General features: G+C 37.1%; 2 protein-coding genes and 1 pseudogene across 2 annotated transcripts in view; all 3 read right to left on the reverse strand.

Moving 5' to 3' along the window:
• EFCAB3 (EF-hand calcium binding domain 3) overlaps positions 1–4,955 on the reverse strand; it is a 119,139-nt gene extending 114,184 nt beyond the window's left edge. Inside the window, exons 1-2 of the mRNA XM_006159101.3 lie at positions 4,851–4,955; positions 4,245–4,298 (exon numbers count right to left, since the gene is read on the reverse strand). Coding sequence (XP_006159163.1) covers positions 4,245–4,298; positions 4,851–4,911 — 115 coding nt within the window. The 5' untranslated portion in view covers positions 4,912–4,955. The remainder of the gene's footprint in view (positions 1–4,244; positions 4,299–4,850) is intronic.
• On the reverse strand, positions 301–4,026 carry LOC102481476 (60 kDa heat shock protein, mitochondrial pseudogene; annotated as a pseudogene).
• Positions 4,956–8,929: 3,974 nt separating the features above from the next.
• The window catches only part of LOC114009793 (uncharacterized), a 36,334-nt gene continuing 19,460 nt past the window's right edge, over positions 8,930–25,803 (reverse strand). The window contains exons 14-23 of the mRNA XM_027775986.1: positions 24,674–24,727; positions 23,686–23,790; positions 21,502–21,555; positions 19,928–20,032; positions 18,781–18,834; positions 18,197–18,301; positions 14,335–14,388; positions 9,625–9,729; positions 9,019–9,072; positions 8,930–8,937 (exon numbers count right to left, since the gene is read on the reverse strand). Coding sequence (XP_027631787.1) covers positions 8,930–8,937; positions 9,019–9,072; positions 9,625–9,729; positions 14,335–14,388; positions 18,197–18,301; positions 18,781–18,834; positions 19,928–20,032; positions 21,502–21,555; positions 23,686–23,790; positions 24,674–24,727 — 698 coding nt within the window. The remainder of the gene's footprint in view (positions 8,938–9,018; positions 9,073–9,624; positions 9,730–14,334; positions 14,389–18,196; positions 18,302–18,780; positions 18,835–19,927; positions 20,033–21,501; positions 21,556–23,685; positions 23,791–24,673; positions 24,728–25,803) is intronic.

Here is a 25,803-nt window from a genome sequence, read left to right on the forward strand (position 1 = left end):
TAAGATGAAAGCAGTACACTGACTGTTACATGGCTCTTGCACCCAGTATCAGGAATGTACAAATGTCTTTTTATTCAAAAATGCAAGATAAGTTATCTGTAAGCATGGACAATGACAGCAGTAAACTATTATATATTGTCAGCTGAAACCAGTAACTGATGGTTATAGTGATTTTTCTTAAATATCAGCCAGTCATTTCTTCACTCTTATTTTATTCAACTGACTTCTCTGAAGTTATCTGGTGAGGAGCACTGCCTTGAGCTTCCTGCCACAGTTCACGAATAATGGTAAAGCTCTATTCTAAAAATTATAACATGCACCTCCCATTCCACCCATTCTACTCATTCCAGGTTCCTTCTCTTCGTTAGGGATTTGTGACTACAACTTCAACAGTACTTAACATAAAAGCCACTCAAGCAGCATCCAATAAATCAGCTCTAAAAACCCTTTTGGTCAATAATTCCTTTTTCTACCATATTCACAAAATCTCCAAGCATGGCATCATAACCAACTTCTGAAGAACTTTGCATAATTTTCTCAACTATTAAAGATCCTTTAACACTCACACTTAACAATGGTCATTGCAGGAATTTTGAGTGTTCTTTTAATATTTTCTATATCAATGTTTTGATCTTCAATAGCTGGAGTCAGACTTTTCATTCTTTGACATCACTGGTCCCACCAACCTTCAGCACAGCTACTTCATCTGAAAGTTTTGACAGATGTTCATTCAGTTTTTCCTTTTCATATTCACTAGTTGTGACATATAACTTCTTAATGATTTCTTGAATACATTTTCAATTTGAGCCACATTGACCTCTCCAACTTTTCCTAAGAGGGTAAACATCCTCAATATTTAGGGTCAACCCCCTCTCCTCCAAACGCTATACCACCTATAGCAATAGCCATGTGTTTAAGCTGGTTCCTTCTATTATTGCTAAAATCTGGAGCTTTGATTGCTATACCCTGAAGACCAACTTTTAGCCTATTCAAAATTAGTGTACTTAGTGCTTCCCCATCAATATTTTCAGCAATTACAACTAAGGGCTTACGGTGAACACTGGCAACTTAAAGAGCAGGTACAATGGACTGGACACTAGAAATTTTCTTTTCCCTCAATAGAACATAGGCATCCTGGAACTCACATTTCTGACCTTTTGACGTATTAATAAAGTGTGGAGAAATATAGCCTTAATAAAACTTCATGCCATCAATAATTTAGAATTCATCATTCAGTGTTTTTCCATTCTTTACTGTGATGAAACCCTGTCTTCCAACCTTTTTCACTGCATCAGAAATAATGTTACTAATTTCTTTGTCTCCATTTGCAGAAATTGTAGCAATTTCTTCTGGATTCCTCCTCATAGGTTTAGACAGCTTCTTAAATTCAACAATAAACAGCATCTACGGCTAACATCACACCTTTCCTTGTTTCCACTGGATTAGCACCTTTACTAATCCTCTGAAAGCCTTCCTTGGCATTAGAGCGTGCCAGTTACAGTAGCAGTGGTGGTACCATCTCTAGCCTCTTTGTTTGTATTACTGGTAACATCTTGAACAAGTTTAGCTCCAATATTTTTATATTTATCCTTTAAGTCAATTGATTTTGCAACAGTCACACCATCTTTTGTTACTTTGGGACTTCCTCATCTTTGTTCAACAATTATAGTTCTTCTCTCTGGCCCTGTTGTAATGGCTACAGTACTGGCTAAAAGGGATATCTCTTGAAGCATTGAGGCTTGAGCATCCGTACCAAATTTTACATTTTTGGCATAAGCCTGAGTGAGATGAGGAGCCAGTGCCTGGACACAAGCCTCATCTGGCAAAGGACTGCGGGTAACTGGAGGATTTCTTGGGGCTGCAGCAGGGCATGTTGTGTGGTGAGGCAGCCTGTCAGCAGAGGGCAAGGCTGTCTTTGTTTTTGATTTTTGCCAGTTTGGCTATGACATGCATTGGAGAGGATCTTCTGATGTTAAATCTATTTGATGGTCTTTGTACTTCCTGGATTTGGAGTTCCATATGCCACTCAAATTTGGAAAGTTTTCAGGTAATATATCATGGGATTAAAAAAAACATTTATTTATTTGTTATTATTTATTTATTTTATTTTGATCAGAGAGAGATACATACAGAAAGACAAATGGGAAGACTACTCCATTGCTGCTAACTAGTGATTTCAGGGAATAAGAGAAATGAACATTTCCTACTGATAATTCAGCCTCCAGCTCCCAGTCTCAAGTGGTAGGGTGCCCCTCTATCCTTCTCTGTCTCTGTCTCTGTCTGCCTCTCTTTCTCTTCTCATTTTTTTTGTAATTTTTCCTTTAATTTTTTTTTAAGGTAAAGTATTCTCTTGGCTTTAAGATCCTCCTTTATCTTGCTAATAATCCCCTTTTCCCCTTCTCTCTAGGAGAGGCAAGGGGCAGGACTTCAGAAGAAGACTCCTTCATTGCTACTGAGAACTAGTGATTTTGCACAGTACGCTCTTTATTTTTGCTTTTAAAAATTAGGAAGAAGTGTATGACCCATCAGATGACTAGAAATCACTGCAAAGGCACAAGAAATATGAGAAACCAAGATAATAACTCCTCCCCTGCCCCAAGGGAAAAGAATAACTGCTCTTCATCCATAGACAGTTCAATGGAAATCATGGAAATATCTGATAAAGAATTTAGAATACTCATAGTGACAAGGTTAACAGAGACACAAGAGAAGAAAGACAATGAACTCCAGAAGAGGCAGGAGAATAGAGCCGAGGAGTTCCAGGAGGTGAGGAAGTTCTTGCATGATCTGAAAGAGGAAATATACATCATAAAAAAGAATCAAACAGAACTGAGATGAAGGCTGTAATACAGAAAATCAAAACCTCCCTTCAAAGTATTAAAAGCAGATGAGATCATACAGAAGATTGAATCTCAGATGTAGAAAAAAAAATCCACCACAAAGACTGAGAAAACAGTCCCCCAAAATGAGAATAATAAACAAGACATACTAGATACCATCAAACATCCAAACATCTGGATAACTGGTGTCCCAGAAGGTGAGCTAATAAGGGCATTGATAATCTATTCCATAAAATCCTGCAAGAAAACTTTTCAAACCTAGAGAGGCATTCAAAGATCCAGACCCAAGAAATACATAAGACCCCAAATAGAATCAACCCAAGAAGATCTTCTCCAAGGCACATTATAGCCAGACTGACAAAAACCATAGACAAAGACAAGGTACTCAGATTGGCAAGAGAGAAATGACAAGTTACCTACAAAGGATACCCCATCAGGCTAACAGTGGACCTCTCAATTGGAAATAATGCGAGCAAGGAAAGAATGGGAAACTATATTCACAGGGTTGAGTGAAAAACAATTTCAACCAAGAATACTATGCCCAGCAAGATTATCTTTCATATTGGAAGAGAAGACAAGAACAATCTCAGATAAACAGGAAGAAATGGAAAATGAGAAAGGAAGCCTTCAGGTCTGGGACTTGAACCATGGTCAGTCATGTGGGAGTCTAGCATCTTAATCACCATGCCACCTGCCGGCCCTGAGAAAAATTTTCTAAGCCTTTATCCATTTCTTTATCTTCTAGAATATCTATTATACGAATATTCAGCCACTTAATGGTGTTCAGGATTTCTCAAATATTGTCTTCATTTAAAATGGTTATTTTTCCATTCTTCTCAGTTGCTTGGACTGTCAGAGATTCTTCCTTTTGCATGGTCTAATATGCTGTTAAAACTTTCAAGGGAAGTTTTGATTTCTAGCAATGTATTCTTCACCGCCAGAAATTCTGTTTGATTCTTTTTCAGGGTATCTGTCTCTTTATGGAGTTCCTTTTTCAAAATTAACCTGTACTTTAATTTCATTTTCCACAAACATTTTGAAGTTTCCTCATCTGTCTGGAAATTCAAGATTAATGCAACTGGAAAAGGGCCCTGTAATCTAATTTTTTTTTTTTAAAAAAAGTGTACACACACACACACAAACATACACACACACACACACACACACACACACTTTTCCTGGTCATTCTGATGTGCAACTTTATTTGGGAACTGCTATTTCTGGGTCAACTGTAATTAAACCATGTTGGTGATTGCAATGTGCCTAACATACATAAGAACAAACATCGAATCAATAGACTGTTGGGACAGTAGTATTAATCATCTAAAAACAAGAGTTTTGAAAACAATAGCAAAGCTGGAGGACCTCAGTTTTACCTGCCTTTTCATTGTGCTTCTCACTCACCTTCAAGATTCTGCAGTTCTTTCATTAATCTGTTTGTATACACCCTTCCTTTTCCTGTAAGACAGGGAAAAATTCATTTCCAGCAACAATGCAGATATTTAAAAATAGTTTAAAACATGCATAGTTGCAGAAACATAGATTTTAAATGCTTTATTCTAGAAATCTATATTTTTCCACCTATATTTTTGTTTATTTTATTTTTTGTAGTTTGTTATAGGGTGCATGAGTTTGCCAGAGAGAGAGAGAAAGAGCAGGGAAGTGAGAAATCACCCACAGGGGGCATGGTCACACTGCAATCTCCTCTTCTCCATTCTCCTTTTAGGATTTTGGGCGTGCATACATAGGTGCCCAGCAAGTTTTTCAAGCCGTGGGTCCAGGACTTGAACTGCACAGTTGGTCATGTGGGATCCAGCAGCCATAACTTCCATACCACCTGCTGGTCCTATTTTTTCACTTTAAAAAATAAAATTCAGGTATGGAAACAGCTCTCAATTTTGTAAAATCATTTAGGTGGTAGTTGTGGAGGACACAGAACATTTCTTAGATGGGAAATAGTAGTCACAAAAGTTCATATGCTCAACCTTCCGATTATTTTTTAATACTTACCATCAATTGGCAGATTATTCAGTAGGGTCTTGCTTTTATCTTCAGTGAGCACTATACCCATATTTTCCAGAAAATTTCCCAGGTTATCAGTATCAATCTTTTTACCTTTAAGAAGTTAAAAAAAATTTAAAAAGGTAATGCTTAACAATTTCAAGAATAATGATTCTATATAACGAGAACTGCCCATAGGGCATCAATCCTTAATTAAACATTAATAAAATAAGCCTGCCAAGAATTGCAGCTATTGCTAAGACATAATGTGAGAATGTTTTGGTTAAAACAATGACGATCAGTTAGGCTATGAGTCACTGGATGCAAGCATTCTTAAGAAAATAGGCAAAGTGAGAGAATATATCAACAAGAAAATACTACTGTTAAAATATTTTTACGGGGGAACCAGCAAGTGCTGTAGTGGTTAAGGCGCTGACCTCCCACATGGCTGACCACATTTCAAGTTCTGGATCTTGGGCTTCTTCAATAGAATGGTGGTTAGGTAATTACATACAGTCTCAGTCTCCCAAGCTCACCTCTTTTGTTGTATCCAGGAAAACCAGCAGATACAGAAATTTTGATTCTTAGGACTTTAAAGGGGAAAAAAGGAACCACCAAACTATCAAAAGCATGGGTAAGACACAAAATTAACAAATTTGTTTGGTAATGGAGTTGGTTTTAGTTCTTAGTTATGAGATTAGAAATCATCACTTATCTTTGCTCTCTATAATTTTCTCCCTCTTGTAGAAGAGCTATGTGAAATTTTTCTTCATGATGGCTCTTTTCTTTAACTTGAAGATGCATTTTAGGCAGACAATTCATAGGTCCCAATTCTTTCCAATTCTAGCACATAAAAACTTCTGCTTTTCATTGTCTGCAACCACAGTGCAGTATGGAATGTCTGGGGAGATAACTAGTCATCTATACAAATGTCTGAGAGGAAACCTGCCCAGGGGTTGCTTTCCTCAAGATGCTTTGGATTTCTCCTATGATGGCTTGGACTACCGGAGTCTTACATCCTTTTGAAGTCAGCCAACGGAATGACTTTTCAGATACAGCAGATCAACTTCCCAGTCCATTAACTTAATCAGGCTTTTAAACAAGACATGGACCTTTATTGGTTTAACTGTATCTCTCATCCATATCATTCCTCTTTTCAAAAGAAAAGCTTCTTAAAAGTCTCTATCCTCTCCAGTCTATTCTGCATTTTTACTATCCTGAATTTCCATTGCTAGATACTTTTTTTTCCTGTAATTTTGGGTTGAAACTTACTTTCTCTTATTTTTCTCATTTAGCTTTTATTGTCACAGTTAAGTCAGGCACAGCTGCAGTAACACACACTACTGATAAACTGTGCTCTGTTAGCTAATTTTTAAATCTTCCTGTAGGGTCCTCTGGAACTCATAAATCATTAAACATGAATTTCCCTATATTTCAGGATCTTTAAAGGTTTTCGTTTTACCTCCTTTCCTAACTGAACTTTGCCTCTTCCTAATAGACCTGTCTTCTTTCTTTCTCTTTGTTTCTCTTTCTCACTTGGTTTCTCTTTCTCACTTGGTTTCTCTATCTCCCCTTTTTTTCCCTGAAAGTGGCTTATTTTCCATACCTTACTTGTTTCAGGGCTTAGCATTCTCTTCAATGGCAATTGCTGCTTTCTAACAATTCTTTTGAGACTTATGAAATTTCCTTCCTTTTTGTTTCTACCTACTGATTTATTGGTGACTTCAGGAGTCTGTTCAATGACCTGATCTTCTGCATCTATACTCCTGGCATCATTATAGGGAATTCCACCCTTTATATGTGTAACTCATCCGTCTCCAAAGTTCTTGACCTCCTTATCCTCAATAGCTATCTCTTATATTAGATACTACTATAGGGGTGTCAGAAAAGTCATGATGTATTTTTTTCTATGCAAAAAATGTGACATGAATTCTCTGATGACCCAATAGTTAACTATCATGGACCCATCCTGGACTTTATCATCACCTAGAAGTGCTTTACCTCTAAAATCTGAAATCCTATATCTACAAAATCTCTTATATATGTCCCCTCCTCTAAAGTCTCATAGAAAAGTATTTACTTCTGCCTTTTACTATCTTTTGCCTAGACAGTTACAATTTCCTTCCCAACTGCTCTTCCTGACTCTAATCTTATACACATATCTCCATTCACCTTCAACATTGTTGTTAGAGTAATCTTTCTATTCACCCAAATATATTTGCAAATATATTTATCCTGCTTAAAATCTTAGAATAACTCCCTACTCTTTACAGAATGAAATCTAGCTGGTGGTCCTTTCTCTGAAGCCATGGTCTACGGCTCTGCCTTCACTGAACAGGCTGTGCCTCCTCTCTCAGGCTCAAACCATTCTCTTCAAATTACAGAGCGACCAAGCTGATGACTTACTGTTATTTCTTGGCATTCTACTTTATATTACAGAAGTTGTATTTTAGTATTTTCCTATAGAGTTTTTCTTGTCATCTGTTAATAAACGGTTTGAGGATGTTACGTATTAGCTCTTCAGGTATTTTGCTGGTATACAATGCACAACTGATTTGCACAGGAACAAAAGAGATGTTTATGCTGGCAAATCAGATGTACTTCAGCACCTTATAGTTGTAAGTCTGTCCCTCTATGAATGTTGCATTTTGGCCTTAAAAGAGACAACTCAGTTTGTTCATGCTCTCTCAAATAAAGTACTTAGTTACTTTTTCAATATCAAACATGATTTTTTACAACAAAGACATCCTTGGGAAAAGCAGCACAAAACTATGAACTCAGATAAATTATCTAAACATGCCGTTGACCCATTTTCATGTATCAATTCTGAAATAAGGGTTCAAGCCTTTGACCATGCCCATAGATTCTCAAGTTCTGGGATACATTATTTCACATCATCATATCTATAGTTGACAAAAGCCAGAATGTACCACCTTCCTTCAAAGACAGAGGGGATATCATTAAAATTCATTTCTTTGGTGTTCAAGTTGGTCATAGTCTTGAAAATTCATAGAATAGCATCATTAAAATTTGCTTTCATAAAATTGCAAAAGCTGTTAATTTAGTTATTTCTTCTTGTAATGATGATACCATTTGTTCATTTGCACTTATTCCTAATTAAAATTCATTTTCAACTACCTGACTTTGAGGTAGCTTTACAGTGGTTTTATTGCTATGGAAGTAATATTCAAAGTTCCTTCTAGAGCACTGCATCAGATTTGAATGAAAGAGGGAAATACAGCCCCAGTCATACTGTTTTCTCACTCGGCATACAAACAAATAAAAAAAGAAAAAAGGCAACCATTTCTTTAGTGATAAAAATACAATTCTTGGGAACCAGCGGTTGGCGTAATGGCTATGTTGCTGGACTCCCACGTAGTCGACAGTGGTTCGCGTGTGCGCTCGCAAGACAGACAGAGAGGGACAGAGAGACAGAAAGCGAGAAATCACCCCCCAGGGGGGATGGCCATGCCGCAATCCCTTCTCCTCCATTCTCCTCTCGGGATCTTGGGCACACACGCACACGCGCCCGGGATGAGTTTTAAGCCACCGGGTCCGGGACGTGAACCCGAAATAGCCATTACATTAACTGCTGGTCCCATGTTTCTGAATTCTTAATGGGCTTTGCATCCACTGAGTTTTCACTGTTCTCCATGGATACTTAAAACTTTCAAGGGAAGTTTTGATTTCTAGCAATGTATTCTTCACCGCCAGAAATTCTGTTTGATTCTTTTTCAGGGTATCTGTCTCTTTATGGAGTTCCTTTTTCAAAATTAACCTGTACTTTAATTTCATTTTCCACAAACATTTTGAAGTTTCCTCATCTGTCTGGAAATTCAAGATTAATGCAACTGGAAAAGGGCCCTGTAATCTAATTTTTTTTTTTTAAAAAAAGTGTACACACACACACACAAACATACACACACACACACACACACACACACACTTTTCCTGGTCATTCTGATGTGCAACTTTATTTGGGAACTGCTATTTCTGGGTCAACTGTAATTAAACCATGTTGGTGATTGCAATGTGCCTAACATACATAAGAACAAACATCGAATCAATAGACTGTTGGGACAGTAGTATTAATCATCTAAAAACAAGAGTTTTGAAAACAATAGCAAAGCTGGAGGACCTCAGTTTTACCTGCCTTTTCATTGTGCTTCTCACTCACCTTCAAGATTCTGCAGTTCTTTCATTAATCTGTTTGTATACACCCTTCCTTTTCCTGTAAGACAGGGAAAAATTCATTTCCAGCAACAATGCAGATATTTAAAAATAGTTTAAAACATGCATAGTTGCAGAAACATAGATTTTAAATGCTTTATTCTAGAAATCTATATTTTTCCACCTATATTTTTGTTTATTTTATTTTTTGTAGTTTGTTATAGGGTGCATGAGTTTGCCAGAGAGAGAGAGAAAGAGCAGGGAAGTGAGAAATCACCCACAGGGGGCATGGTCACACTGCAATCTCCTCTTCTCCATTCTCCTTTTAGGATTTTGGGCGTGCATACATAGGTGCCCAGCAAGTTTTTCAAGCCGTGGGTCCAGGACTTGAACTGCACAGTTGGTCATGTGGGATCCAGCAGCCATAACTTCCATACCACCTGCTGGTCCTATTTTTTCACTTTAAAAAATAAAATTCAGGTATGGAAACAGCTCTCAATTTTGTAAAATCATTTAGGTGGTAGTTGTGGAGGACACAGAACATTTCTTAGATGGGAAATAGTAGTCACAAAAGTTCATATGCTCAACCTTCCGATTATTTTTTAATACTTACCATCAATTGGCAGATTATTCAGTAGGGTCTTGCTTTTATCTTCAGTGAGCACTATACCCATATTTTCCAGAAAATTTCCCAGGTTATCAGTATCAATCTTTTTACCTTTAAGAAGTTAAAAAAAATTTAAAAAGGTAATGCTTAACAATTTCAAGAATAATGATTCTATATAACGAGAACTGCCCATAGGGCATCAATCCTTAATTAAACATTAATAAAATAAGCCTGCCAAGAATTGCAGCTATTGCTAAGACATAATGTGAGAATGTTTTGGTTAAAACAATGACGATCAGTTAGGCTATGAGTCACTGGATGCAAGCATTCTTAAGAAAATAGGCAAAGTGAGAGAATATATCAACAAGAAAATACTACTGTTAAAATATTTTTACGGGGGAACCAGCAAGTGCTGTAGTGGTTAAGGCGCTGACCTCCCACATGGCTGACCACATTTCAAGTTCTGGATCTTGGGCTTCTTCAATAGAATGGTGGTTAGGTAATTACATACAGTCTCAGTCTCCCAAGCTCACCTCTTTTGTTGTATCCAGGAAAACCAGCAGATACAGAAATTTTGATTCTTAGGACTTTAAAGGGGAAAAAAGGAACCACCAAACTATCAAAAGCATGGGTAAGACACAAAATTAACAAATTTGTTTGGTAATGGAGTTGGTTTTAGTTCTTAGTTATGAGATTAGAAATCATCACTTATCTTTGCTCTCTATAATTTTCTCCCTCTTGTAGAAGAGCTATGTGAAATTTTTCTTCATGATGGCTCTTTTCTTTAACTTGAAGATGCATTTTAGGCAGACAATTCATAGGTCCCAATTCTTTCCAATTCTAGCACATAAAAACTTCTGCTTTTCATTGTCTGCAACCACAGTGCAGTATGGAATGTCTGGGGAGATAACTAGTCATCTATACAAATGTCTGAGAGGAAACCTGCCCAGGGGTTGCTTTCCTCAAGATGCTTTGGATTTCTCCTATGATGGCTTGGACTACCGGAGTCTTACATCCTTTTGAAGTCAGCCAACGGAATGACTTTTCAGATACAGCAGATCAACTTCCCAGTCCATTAACTTAATCAGGCTTTTAAACAAGACATGGACCTTTATTGGTTTAACTGTATCTCTCATCCATATCATTCCTCTTTTCAAAAGAAAAGCTTCTTAAAAGTCTCTATCCTCTCCAGTCTATTCTGCATTTTTACTATCCTGAATTTCCATTGCTAGATACTTTTTTTTCCTGTAATTTTGGGTTGAAACTTACTTTCTCTTATTTTTCTCATTTAGCTTTTATTGTCACAGTTAAGTCAGGCACAGCTGCAGTAACACACACTACTGATAAACTGTGCTCTGTTAGCTAATTTTTAAATCTTCCTGTAGGGTCCTCTGGAACTCATAAATCATTAAACATGAATTTCCCTATATTTCAGGATCTTTAAAGGTTTTCGTTTTACCTCCTTTCCTAACTGAACTTTGCCTCTTCCTAATAGACCTGTCTTCTTTCTTTCTCTTTGTTTCTCTTTCTCACTTGGTTTCTCTTTCTCACTTGGTTTCTCTATCTCCCCTTTTTTTCCCTGAAAGTGGCTTATTTTCCATACCTTACTTGTTTCAGGGCTTAGCATTCTCTTCAATGGCAATTGCTGCTTTCTAACAATTCTTTTGAGACTTATGAAATTTCCTTCCTTTTTGTTTCTACCTACTGATTTATTGGTGACTTCAGGAGTCTGTTCAATGACCTGATCTTCTGCATCTATACTCCTGGCATCATTATAGGGAATTCCACCCTTTATATGTGTAACTCATCCGTCTCCAAAGTTCTTGACCTCCTTATCCTCAATAGCTATCTCTTATATTAGATACTACTATAGGGGTGTCAGAAAAGTCATGATGTATTTTTTTCTATGCAAAAAATGTGACATGAATTCTCTGATGACCCAATAGTTAACTATCATGGACCCATCCTGGACTTTATCATCACCTAGAAGTGCTTTACCTCTAAAATCTGAAATCCTATATCTACAAAATCTCTTATATATGTCCCCTCCTCTAAAGTCTCATAGAAAAGTATTTACTTCTGCCTTTTACTATCTTTTGCCTAGACAGTTACAATTTCCTTCCCAACTGCTCTTCCTGACTCTAATCTTATACACATATCTCCATTCACCTTCAACATTGTTGTTAGAGTAATCTTTCTATTCACCCAAATATATTTGCAAATATATTTATCCTGCTTAAAATCTTAGAATAACTCCCTACTCTTTACAGAATGAAATCTAGCTGGTGGTCCTTTCTCTGAAGCCATGGTCTACGGCTCTGCCTTCACTGAACAGGCTGTGCCTCCTCTCTCAGGCTCAAACCATTCTCTTCAAATTACAGAGCGACCAAGCTGATGACTTACTGTTATTTCTTGGCATTCTACTTTATATTACAGAAGTTGTATTTTAGTATTTTCCTATAGAGTTTTTCTTGTCATCTGTTAATAAACGGTTTGAGGATGTTACGTATTAGCTCTTCAGGTATTTTGCTGGTATACAATGCACAACTGATTTGCACAGGAACAAAAGAGATGTTTATGCTGGCAAATCAGATGTACTTCAGCACCTTATAGTTGTAAGTCTGTCCCTCTATGAATGTTGCATTTTGGCCTTAAAAGAGACAACTCAGTTTGTTCATGCTCTCTCAAATAAAGTACTTAGTTACTTTTTCAATATCAAACATGATTTTTTACAACAAAGACATCCTTGGGAAAAGCAGCACAAAACTATGAACTCAGATAAATTATCTAAACATGCCGTTGACCCATTTTCATGTATCAATTCTGAAATAAGGGTTCAAGCCTTTGACCATGCCCATAGATTCTCAAGTTCTGGGATACATTATTTCACATCATCATATCTATAGTTGACAAAAGCCAGAATGTACCACCTTCCTTCAAAGACAGAGGGGATATCATTAAAATTCATTTCTTTGGTGTTCAAGTTGGTCATAGTCTTGAAAATTCATAGAATAGCATCATTAAAATTTGCTTTCATAAAATTGCAAAAGCTGTTAATTTAGTTATTTCTTCTTGTAATGATGATACCATTTGTTCATTTGCACTTATTCCTAATTAAAATTCATTTTCAACTACCTGACTTTGAGGTAGCTTTACAGTGGTTTTATTGCTATGGAAGTAATATTCAAAGTTCCTTCTAGAGCACTGCATCAGATTTGAATGAAAGAGGGAAATACAGCACCAGTCATACTGTTTTCTCACTCGGCATACAAACAAATAAAAAAAGAAAAAAGGCAACCATTTCTTTAGTGATAAAAATACAATTCTTGGGAACCAGCGGTTGGCGTAATGGCTATGTTGCTGGACTCCCACGTAGTCGACAGTGGTTCGCGTGTGCGCTCGCAAGACAGACAGAGAGGGACAGAGAGACAGAAAGCGAGAAATCACCCCCCAGGGGGGATGGCCATGCCGCAATCCCTTCTCCTCCATTCTCCTCTCGGGATCTTGGGCACACACGCACACGCGCCCGGGATGAGTTTTAAGCCACCGGGTCCGGGACGTGAACCGCAGTCGACTACGTGGGAGTCCAGCGACATAGCCATTACATTAACTGCTGGTCCCATGTTTCTGAATTCTTAATGGGCTTTGCATCCACTGAGTTTTCACTGTTCTCCATGGATACTTTTATTAATGCACAGTTCCACACTGCCCGCACTCCTGCTCTGCTCCGTGCCACCTCAACTCAGGATCTTTAACATTGCTCCAAAGTCACATTTTTAAAAAAGAATTATTTATGTATCTTTATTTATTTATTCATTTATTTTTAATTTGACCAGACACACACACACACACACACACACAGACTAGGTGAGAAAGCAATCCACCAAGTTTGGGACTCGAACCATGGTCGAATATATGGAACTGTCCAGAGCCTTAACCATCATGCCACCCACTGGTCCCAAAGTCACTTTTGTCATACAAACTAACATTCACTAGTTCTGAGAATTAGGACCTGGATATCTTTGGGAGTCATGACTCAGTCTACCACATCTGCTTCCTTACTCTTGACCTTTAGTCCTTGCCAAACTCCTGACAGCACTTTATGCTCCAGCTTTGTCAGATTGTTTTTAATTCCTTAAAATCCATGTTGTTTCTCATTTTGGTGCTTTTCACACTTTTTTCTCTATCAGGAACACTCATTCTACTCTGGCAAACACTGACTTACTTTTAAAAGATCAGCTTGGGACCAGCAGGTGGCATGGTAGTTAAGGTATTGGGAGTCTCACATGACCCACTGCAGTACAAGTTCTGAATCCAGAGGCTTGAAAATCACACTGGGCACACATGTGTGCATGCCCCAAATCCAAGAGAATGATAGAGGAGAAAGGACTGTGGCGTGGACATCTTCCTTGGGGGGTGACTTTTCACTTTCCTTCTCTCTCCGTCTCTCTAGAGAGTGTACACACTCTCTGGCTTAAACAAAAACAAAACAAATCAGCTCGTGTTAAACCACACCATTAAACTATGTCCCAGTCTTTTCTTCCCAAGGTGCAAATGACCATTCTGTCCCTTCCATATCACTTATCACATTCTATTGCATTAAATTATGTATGTTTTCCTGCCTCAACTACATAAACTCCTGGAAGGCTGGCTTTCATAGGTCCATAATTGGGATATTCTAGATACTAATAATGAGTTACTGAAAATCTAACCTACCTGTAAAAAGACTACCTTTTTCCATTACCACATCGATGCCAACCTTCCCCGAATCTGTAAAACAAGATATAATTTCATGCATAAAAACAATAATAGCAATAAAAAGTATAAATGTCATATATTGAAGTAAAACACCAATTCAGCAGATTTTTATGATTTGCATTAGAATTTCATACTGTTTTCATTCCAAATGGGAAATATAGAAATATAAAGCTTCAGTGATAAAAAAGATACTTTTAAAAAGAATTATTTCATTTTATTAATAATTATTATTACTTTTTAAATTTGCTATAGGGCACATGTACTCACCAGATAGAGAAAAAGAAAGTGAAAAGGTAAGCCACCAGGTCCAGGACTTGAACTGTAGTCAACCATGTGGGACTCTCAGGTTGTAACCACTATTCCACCTGCTGGCCCCAAAAGTAGCCCTTTCTACTTTCATATCTGGAATAACACTGTCTTATTAATGATAATGCTGGCAAGCAACTTAAAATGATAAATGTTTGAGCAAAATCCATCTGTTAGAGCTAGTGGTATGGTGGTTGAGGCACTGGACTCCCACATGGCCGATTGTAGTTTGAGTCCCAGACCTGGTGACTTGCTTTCTTACTTTCTTTCTCTCTGTCTCTGGTGAGTATATATGTTCTATGGCAAATTAAAATACTAATAATACAGGGACAATATAGCAATTACATCGCTGGACTCCCATATGGCCAACTGCAGTTTGAGTCCTGGAGCTAGTGGTTTCAAAATTATACCAGGTGCATTTGTGTGTGCCCAAGAATCCAGGAGGAGAATGGAGAAGGGATTATGACATGGCTAACCCCCTTAGGGGGTTATTTCTCACTTTCCCTCTCAATGTCTCTGTTTCTCTATCTCTAGCAAGTGCATATGCCGTAAGGCAAAAACCTCTAAAAATAAACGAACAAAAACCAATAAAATTAAATAAATAATTCTTTTAAGAAATCTGTCTTAGAGTAATAATGATGCCTTTTTTGTGTGTGTGTGTGAGGTTTTTGCTATAGGGCACGTGCGCTCGCCAGACAGAGAGAGTCAGAGAGACAGAAAGCGAGAAATCCCCCTCAGGGGGTATGGCCACACCGCAATCCCTTCTCCATTCTCCTCTCGGGATCTTGGGCACGCACGCACACATGCCCGGCGTGAGATTAAGCCACCAGGTCCAGGACTCGAACTGCGGCCGACTACGTGAGAGTCCAGCTACATAGCCATTACACTAACTGCTGGTCCCCCATGATGCCTATTTTTGTATTCAATCTATAGATAACACTTAGTTTAGGATTTCATTATTCCACTAACCACACCTTAGTAACTAAAAAACAGTTTTGATCAATCTGATTAAAGTTTAACAACATTTTTAAATTTTGTTTAAAAAGTCTGCACTTTGTATTTTTCTTTTAAAGAATCTAAAAGTTTCAGCATGATAGCTGGTCAGTGCCTCACAGGAATATGTCCTACCCATTCTCATGTATGTCGGTCCTACAGAAGAGCTATGAATAGCATGAAATAGGTCTCTAATGCTGTTTCCTGTGGGTTTTTTGACTTGAAAAGTAGTATTCAGGGAGATGGTTGATACTTTCACAACCAAAATCACTGTGGTATTCCAGTAAGGTTTCAAGATACCCAAAAAATGGGATAAGAAAAAATATATCCTTTTACAGGTACATCAAAAATACTGGAAAATTATATATTTCTAGCAGTAAATAAAACATACCTTATAAAAAATTCACTTTCTTCTGACAAGGATAAAGGTGTAAGTAAGTGGCACTGTGTTTAGGTGAATGTAAATTGGTTTTCAATACTAATATTGTAGTAACAGGAGCTACTATGTGCAAAGGCCTATGCGAGGAACTTACAATGATTATGAAGGGTAACTATTATATTCTTTTTTACAGAAGGCAACTATGATTCAGAAAGGTTAATTTGACTAGTCTTACACAGCCAAGAATTTTCAGAACTGAGATTCAAATCCATGCTTGGCTGATTCCTATCTGAGTTCTTTGCATAGCGCCATATAACCAATGGAACCAGTGGGATGAAGCCTAGGTTTTTGCTGTTTTTTTCTCAATTATTTTGAAAAAAGTTCTTATTGGATACTTGAAGGTCCCACTATTATAAGGCTTTGCTAATACATGCTAAATGTGATTGATGTAAAGACAAATTATTTTGGGAATTATTGTTATTCTCCATCTTAAGCTAGTTCCTGGTGAATTTTTCTTTCCTGTCTTTTTATTTATTTATTTGCTAGAGGGCACATGTACTCACCATACGGAGACACAGAGAAAGAGGGAGAAGAGAAAAACACCTTCCATGGAGAATCGGTTACATCATAATCCCTTCTCCTCCATCTCTCTCTCCTTTTGGGATTTTGGGTATGTGTGCACATCTGTCTGGTGTGATCTCAAGCCACCTGGTCTGGGACTCAAACCGCATTATCAACAATGTGGGATCTGGCTGTTTTAACCATGAGACCATGTAGCTAGCCCATTTTCTGTCTTTTTTTTTTTTTTTAAATACTTTCCCCTCCTTATTCTATCTGCTTACTTCAAACTTTCCCTATTAGATATTTCATTTATTTATTTATTTATTTTTATTCTTTTGGTCTGTTAATAATCTCTTTGGTGCTCTGACACATTGCTAAAACTTTGCTAAATTTGTGTATGTTAACTTCCTAGTTAAAGGTAAATAAGATGGATTATTTGAGTATTCATTTCCAACCATCTTTATGCATATACTAATATCTTACAGGTATTTTAACTTGTCTAAAACTGAAATTGCTCTCTTGATGTTGTAATTTGAACCTTTCCCTGAATTCCTGAATTGGCTTAATATGACTGATGACTTACACATCAAGATATCCCTTCTTAAAATTCTACTTTTTCATAACTTACATGTTATCAGTCACGGAGGTTATCAGGGCCTATACCTCCACTACAGAGACCGCAAACTTAGCTCTTTCTCCTTTGGAATCTCACTCACTGTATTTTTAGTTTTATAGTACAACCATGTGGTTTTAGGATGGCCTATTAGTGTGTGTGACTCCTTATTAGGCTATAGATTCCTAGAGGTCAGAGAATCTGTCTTCATTGTAATATTATTTTCTAAGAATTACTGAATTTTATTTATGATTATTATTATTTATATAAAGAGATTTTTGCTGTAGGGTGTGTGCACTTGCTGGAGAGACGGAAAGACAGAAAGTAAGAAGTCACCCCTCTGGGAGGATGGCCACACTGCAATCCCTTTTCCTTCATTCTCTTGGGATTTTGGGCATGCACACACACACAGGTCTGGTGTGAGTTTGAAGCTGCTAGGTCCAGGACTCGAACTGCAGTTGGCCAAGGTGAGTCTAGCAATGTAATCATCACGCTATCTGTTGGTCCCCATTTCTATATTCTTTTTTTTTTTGGAGAGATTTTCACTGTAGGGCGCGTGAGCTCGCCAGACAGACAGAGAGAGACATAGAGACAGAAAGCAAGAAATCACCCCCCAGGGGGGATGGTCACGCCGCAATCCCTTCTCCTCCATTCTCCTCTCGGGATCTTGGGCATGCACGCACACGTGCGCGGCGTGAGTTTTAAGCCACCGGGTCCGGGACACGAACCGCGGTCGACTACGTGGGAGTCCAGCGACATAGCCATTAAGCTAACTGCTGGTTCCCCCCATTTCTATATTCTTAATAGTGTAAGCATATTAGGCACTCAATGAAGTCAACTGCATGAATTAATGAATTCTTGAGAATTGAGCCCTTATATTTTTATTTTTCAATGTTTTACACAACTTCAAATATACTCTCAGAAATTCTCATATATGAATCCAAAGTTCGACTGAAGGAGCAACTCACCATCAATGGGCAGGCCCTCTATCAGGTCTTGGAATTCCTCTTCCTCAAGCTTGAAGCCCATATTTTTCATGAAGGGTTCTAGTTTATTAACACTAAGTTTTACTCCTTGACAAAAAGGGGATGGGAATGAGAAAAGCAAACAATAATGACAAAGTGAAAAATTCTAGGTATTTCCATGCACTAATTAAAATGGGAACAAAGGAACAAAAAAGTTATTTTGTGAAAAAAAAAAAGTTATTTTGTGTAAAGAGCTGGCATGAGAATCATTAACAGAACCTGCTCCTTCATATTGACCAAAGGATCTGCCTGTAGCTCTCCTGAGCCATTTATAAGGATGAAGCAAGAATTAGATAAATCTGGTGAATTCTGGCAAGAATTGCCTTGGTAATTCTATTCAGAAAATAGATTTGAAATTTAGTGATAAAGCAATGCATAATTTCATCAAAGATAATTATGTTCAAAGTAGTAAATGATGATAAAAACACTCAATAAATAAGTGGTTGACACCTTTATATCACCAAAATATGTGCTTATAAAAAAGCAAATGTAAAACATGTCTCAATTTTACCTGATTTCTCACTTACCTTTGAGAGACTTAATGCCATCCAGCAACTTATGCTTAAACAACCTTCCAGAAGCTGTAAAAGAAAGCACAGTATAGTAATTGATAAGAAGACCTGCTGAGACAATTTGAAACCCAGCAACTTCAGAAAGAGCAATTTTTATAATTTTGCTAATTTTTTCTATTTATATTCCAAATAATAATTAAATCAATAGCAGAAAGTAGTTAAGACAGTGAATCTACCCATTTTTAAAAACTGATTCTTGGTGATACCATGCTATGCCTTTCTCATCTCTCTCTTTTCTTCTAATTTCCCCCTTTTAACAACAACCCCCTGCTTAAGATCATGCACTTGACAAGTCTTCAAAAATTCATGGAAAATTCATATTAAGAAAAAAAGTATAGAAAGTTGTAAAAAACATTTTGCATCAAAATAAAGTCTTAAGTTATTTCCATTTGTCTATGAACTTTTTGAAATTTCCTCATATTAGTGGTCCCAAGAATACTATTAGATATAGTGGGACTCATTAGTGAAGAGTTTGTTGATTTCTGAGCTAAAAAATCTGATGGGATGACAGGATTTCTTTGAATGTTAATACTGAGCATTTCTGTATATTTTTTTCTACATGACTTGGATATTGTTTTAGATATGTTCATTGACAAGTTCATAAAAATAAATTCTTCTCCAATCTAATCCTAGTGAGATGTCATCTGTTGTCATCGAAGTTCTCATATCTTAGTGAGTTCAAACTTTGACTTCTATTCCCACATAGATGATGAGCTAATATGGATTTCTCAATCCCACCTCACAAATCAACCTTGGTAACTGAAGTCTGAGCCGAAACTTGTATATTTGGAACCAAATGAAAAGCCATAGCAAAATGGCTGAGAAATGGAAAGTCTTAGATTCACTAGGCATAGTTGGTTAATTTCTCCGATATACTTTCAGAGTAGTGCATATTCATTAATACCATAGTTCTTACCATAGAGCATAGCATTTTTTTTTTTTTTTGGTATGCTCTGTCCATCTATACATTGAGTACTTCTAGAATTTGGATGTTGTCTTATTCATTTGTGTGACTCACAGCCTAGTGCAATGTCTCTACCTCATGATAATCAATTAACTTGAATTGGAATGAGAAATACTTCATTGGTAAACCAGTGCTTACCATCAAGTGGCAAACTCTTCATCAACACAGAGTTTTCCTTCAGTTGCTCTCTTAACCCTATGTTTTCCAGAATATTTTCCAAGTCTTCATGGTTAATTTTTTCCCCTTAGAAAATAAAATAATGATAAAAGGTCAAATTTCAAATTTGAGTAATAATAATCAAACCAACTACATGTAGCATCATCCTCAAATATAGGATGAAAAACAGTAGTACAGAATTAGAAAGAGGATTGAAAATAGAACTTTTGGACCAGCTTTGTAGTGTGAGTTATGTGTAGTGCATAGGGAGCTGGATCCTGCATGGCCAACCTTGGTTTGAATATTGGCCACAGTGACTTGAAAAACGTTCTAGGTATATGAGTGTATGCATGTCTCAAATCCTGATGGGATGGTGAAATGAGAGAAAAAAGATTGCAGAGTGACCATGCCACACTGAGCGGGGTGATTTCTTCCCATAATTCCCTGCTTTCCCTGGAGAATATGTGTGCCCTCCAACAATTAAAAAAAAAGTAGGGACCAGCAGATGGAATGATGGTTATGTCACTGGACTCCCATGTAGTTGACTGCAGTTCAAGTCCTGGACTTGGTGGCTTAAATCTCATGCTGGACATGTGTGTATATGTGCCCAAGATCCCAAGAGGAGAATGGTGGAGAAGGGATTGTGGTATGACCATCCTCCTTTGGGGGGTGCTTTCTTGTTTTCTGTCTTTATGTCTTTCTTTGTTTCTCTGGTGACTGCATGTGCCCTATAGCAAAAATTCTTTCTTAAAAAAATAAATAAAATTTCTTTCTTGTAAAAAGTTCTCTAATGTTGGGAATAAATAACAGACACAGCACACAGGAAGTCGGTTTCTGTAACAGTGCACTGGTATAAATAGTTCTGCTAGCATGTAATCTTTGCTTTACTATTTTATTTTGATCTGAATTATGAGCTTATTCACAGTGGTCATATTACCTGTATGTGTAATTTGCCTTGCTATTTTGCTATTAAAACACTAGAAAGTGGGATCAGCAGGTGGCGTAGCAAGTTTTGTCGCTGGACTCCTACACAGCCTACCAGGCTTTGAGTCCCAGACTTTAAAAATTCACCCCCACGGGTATGGCCATGCTGCAGTCCCTTCCCCTCCCTTCTCTGCCTGGGATCTTCGGCACACATGCACACACGCCCAGCATGATTTTCAAGTCACCAGGTCTGAGACTCGAACTGTAGTCGGTCATGTGAGATTCCAGTGAGGTAACCACTACACCATCTGCTGGTCCCTACTACTCTAAAAACTTTTGTTCTGACCCAGTCTGGTGACATAGTCAGTAGTGTACTGAACTGGAGTACTAGAAGTCACATGACCACCAGTTTGGATCCTAAGTCCATCTGAACACCCACTGGAAACCGAAGTGTATTCCAAGATCCTAAGCAGCTGCTGGTCCAGGGAAAGGGCACTGTGGTGTGGGGAGATCCTGCTGAGTGCATTTTTCTCTTTCTCTCTGACACATACATATGTGTTATCATAAGCCTTCATTGTTAAGCATAAAGAAGTAATTTTTATTATGTTTTCTTGGCATTTTTTCATACTCACCTAAAAATGTATCTACTTCATGCAGAAGTGAATTCAGCTGAACTCGTTTCTTATCTATAAGACAAGACACAATTTAGATATGGTATTGCTATGAACTGAATGTATGTTCCCCCAAATCCCTATGTTGAAGTCACAACTTCCAATGAGATTATATTTGGAGATAGGGTCTTTACAGGTGACTAAGGTTAAATGACATTGTAAAGGTAAGGCCTTAATCTAATAGGTTTGTGGCCTTATAAAATGAGGAAGATGGGAGACCTCTCCTTCTCTCTCACTCCCACTATGTGAGGATATAGCTATCAGATAATTGTCTACAGGTGAGCAAGACAGTCTGCCCAGACACTGAATTGGCTGTTCTATTAGTCATGAATTTCTCAGACTTTAGAACTTCAAGAAAATAACTTTCTAATGTTTAAGCCACCCAGTCTATGATTATTTGTTATAGCAGCCCGAGCAGACTAATACAGGTCTTAATTACCTAAAATTCTTGAACTGTTAAGGACTTGACAGTTGCCTAGGATTTCTTTCTAATTCATTAGATATTTGTTCGATGGCTGCCCTATCATAGGCCCAGTTTTCAGTGTTGAGGATACAACAGAAAGCAACACAAAATTTCTGCTGCTGTGACTGTAATTGCTAATGCCAAAGTACACCCTGGACTATGAACAATTTCGGACCAAACAATAGAGCACTTCATTGAAACAGAGATTTGTTTTTTCTTTATTATTTAAAGTATTTTAAACATCTCTCTAGCTACTCTCTAGATCTCTCTGGTTTACTGCTGTATCTTTGTGTATTATTATTATTATTATTATTATTACTATTACTATTATTTGTATTTCTGAAACTCAGCTCTTGGTTCTGTCCACAGAGCAAAGGCAAATTCCAATAATATGAATTTCAAGACATTCATATGGATTGCTATCTAGATAATTTAGAGTAAGGCCATATTGCAATTCCAACAGGAGCTTTAAGTCTTACTTAACTCATGTATTACACAGAGTTGTAAAAAAAAGAGTCAGGAGGCCTCTTTTTGGCAAACAGAAGGTTTTGTAAATTTGAACATGTTCAAATTATATTAGATTACCTTAGGTAAATCAGTACTTCTTGGGATGCTTATCAAATCATTTATCAACCTATAGTATTATCTCATGATGCTAATGATACTCAAAATGCAGAGTTAACCAGAGTGCTTTGATTAGATTCTGTTGCTAAAGGTCATGCAAACGGCTACTAATCCCAAACAGTGTACCAATATTTATTTTTCTTTATTCTAAAAGTTATCTATTGTGTCATTGAAAAAGTCATGTTCCTTTTTTGCATTAAAAAACATAAAAAATACATCATAGCTTTTCTGATGGCTCAATATTTCTTTCTTTTTTTTGAGAGTTATTATTATTATTATTATTTTGCTATAGGGTACATGTGCTTGCTGGAAATACAGAGAGAGACAGAGAGACAGAAAGTGAGAAATCAACCCCCAGAGTGTTTGGTAGCACTGCAATCCCTTCTCCTCCATTCTCCTCTTGGGATCTTGGGCACACATGCACACATACCCAGTGTGAGTTTAAGTAGCGGGGTCTGGGACTTGAACTGTGGTCGACTATGTGGGAGTCCAGCGACAGATCCCTTACACCATCTGCTAGTCACTGACAACCCAATATTTCAACAAGGCAGTTGTTTATTTAAGTTGAAGATTCACAGGCTTTACCTCAGACCTACTTGATCACAATCTTGTAAGAGTCAACTACTTCTATAAAGACTAAAGTTCGAGACCTATGAATTTATTGAATATAATTCTTGGGCATACATTATATATATTTTACAATAGTACAAATGATATTCAACAATTTTCACCATTTTTTTCTTCTTTATGTTAACTACTCTGAATTCTTACTTTACTCCTTCTTCCTCTCAAAAAATTAAAAAAAATAATATGTACTTCATTCCTACACTGACTATAATTTTATTTTGACATTGTCTGGGATAGGTGCTCTGGTAGCAGCAATATAAGCAATTATTGATATTTTATCTAAGGTTAATATTAAGAGACAATATTTCTCCATTCTTTAGAATTGGGTTTCTATATCCTCCTGGATTTTTGCATGAAATTAACAAGTCATATTTAAGATGCTCTCATAAACAAAATTTGTGTTACAGAGCAGTGGTATTTGAAATGCTCACCATCAACTAATAGGTTTCTGGATATTTTCTCAATTTCTTCTTCTTCAAGTGAGAATCCCATGTTTTCAAGAGCATCATCTATTTTATCAATATCAACCTTTCCATCTTAAGAAAGAAGGGGGATAAGAATAAAATAAATTTATGTTTATGCCAGAGGGAAAAATGATTGCTCATATCAGTAATCAACACAAATAGGAAGTAAACAGCAACGGTACCATCACATTCTTGAAATGAAAAAAATAATTACTTGGGGATTAGCAATAGAAAAATTCTCCCTCAGCAATGTACCAGGAAGCACTGTTCCAGGAATTCTAGGACAAGTTCACTAAGAGATCAGGCAAGACAAGAATTATAGGAAAGAAACAACCAATCTAAAATTTTGTTACAAGTACTATTTTAAATTTGCTACAGTTACAAAATAGCATAGACTATTATCCTAAATGTAACTTTGTATAAGAATGCTAAGTCTTGATACAAAGAATGTAGCACCACAATTGGTAATCTTAACTATCAAGAAATAAGAGATGGCTCTTTCTTTTCTTTTCTTTTTTTCTTTTTTTTCTTTCTTTCTTTTTTTTTTTTTTTTTTGAGAGATTTTTGCTATAGGGCACATGCGCTCACCAGAAAAACCAGGAGAGACAAAGAGACAGAGAGAAACACGCCCTGCCTGGGTGGGGGTGTGGGGGGGTGGCCACACAGCAATCCCTTCTCCATTCTCCTCTTGGGATCTTGGGAACGCACACACATGCACCCGGCATGAGTTTAAGCCACCAGGTCCAGGACTTCAACCATGGTCGACTACATGGGAATCCAGCGACATAGCCATTACACCAATTGCTGGTCCCAGAGATAGCTCTTTCTACACCTACTTTTCTCCTAATTTTTCATAGGAATTTAAACAGCATACTTTTAGAATTTAGAGTTTTACTTATAAAAGTAAATACAACAGTTTGAAGATGTTAGTTTTCACAGCATGCTTTTTACTCACTTCCGTAAGTCTTCACTCCATCCATCAATCTATTTTTATATACTCTTTTATTATCTGTAAGATAAGGATCAATTTAGTTCACAAAGAAGTGGAAATTCAGAAAGACTGCAATGTTTAGTTATTTACAAATTAGAACATTTTTTTTCATAGTTATAATCCAAAGAAGGGAGAAGAGAAATTAATAAGATGTTCTCAAAGCTATCTCTTTGTTCTCTGACATCTGATGTACTACAGTAGAACTCTAACATGGTAAAATATTGTCCTTCCTTCCTTCCTTCCTTCCTTCCTTCCTTCCTTCCTTCCTTTCTTCCTTCCTTCCTTCCTTCCTTCCTTCCTTCTTTGCCTTTTTCTTCCCTGCTGCAGCTCTTTGGATCATCACCTTTTCCTACCTACAGCTTCGGGTTTCTTATGGATACTGGGTCCAACATTTAAAACTGCTAATCTTTCCCAACACAAAGTGATAAATGTTATGGTGCTGACTATGCTAAATACCGAGATTTGATCATTATACATTGTATTCATGTACTGAAAAATCACACTGTACCCCATAAATATGTACGACTATATGTCAATAAAAAATAGAAAAATAGAAAAAGAAAAAGCCAAATTAAAGATAAAACCATCAGGGCCAGCAGGTTGCATAGTGGTTAAGGTCCTGAACTCCTATGTGATCGACTGTAATTTGGGTCTTGGACCTGGCAGCTTGAAACTCATACCAGGCATGTGTGCATATATGCCCAAAATTCCGAGAGGAGAACCCCATCCCCTGGGGGGAGGTGTTTTCTTGCTTTCTGTCTCTTTGTCTCTCTCTGTCTTTGGAAGTTTTTGCCCTATAGCAAAGATCTCTTGGGAAAAAAATTATTTATCTATAACAGTACCCCAAAGTATTGCCTCTCAAATTAAGATTTAAATAGTAAGAACAGGATATTTTATGTTAGAAATGGCTCTTTCTACACTTACTTTTCTCCTAATTTTTATTTATTTATTTATTTATTTTTATTTAAAATTTTTTTTTTTTTGGAGAGGTTTTTGCTACAGGGTGCATGCACTTGCCAGAGAGACAGAGAGAGACAGAGAGACAGAAAGTGAGAAATCACCCCTCAGGGAGAAGACCACGCTGCAATCTCTTC

The sequence above is a fragment of the Tupaia chinensis genome, unplaced genomic scaffold (genome assembly GCF_000334495.1).
Source record: "Tupaia chinensis unplaced genomic scaffold, TupChi_1.0 Scaffold000624_1, whole genome shotgun sequence".
Lineage (NCBI taxonomy): Eukaryota > Metazoa > Chordata > Mammalia > Scandentia > Tupaiidae > Tupaia > Tupaia belangeri.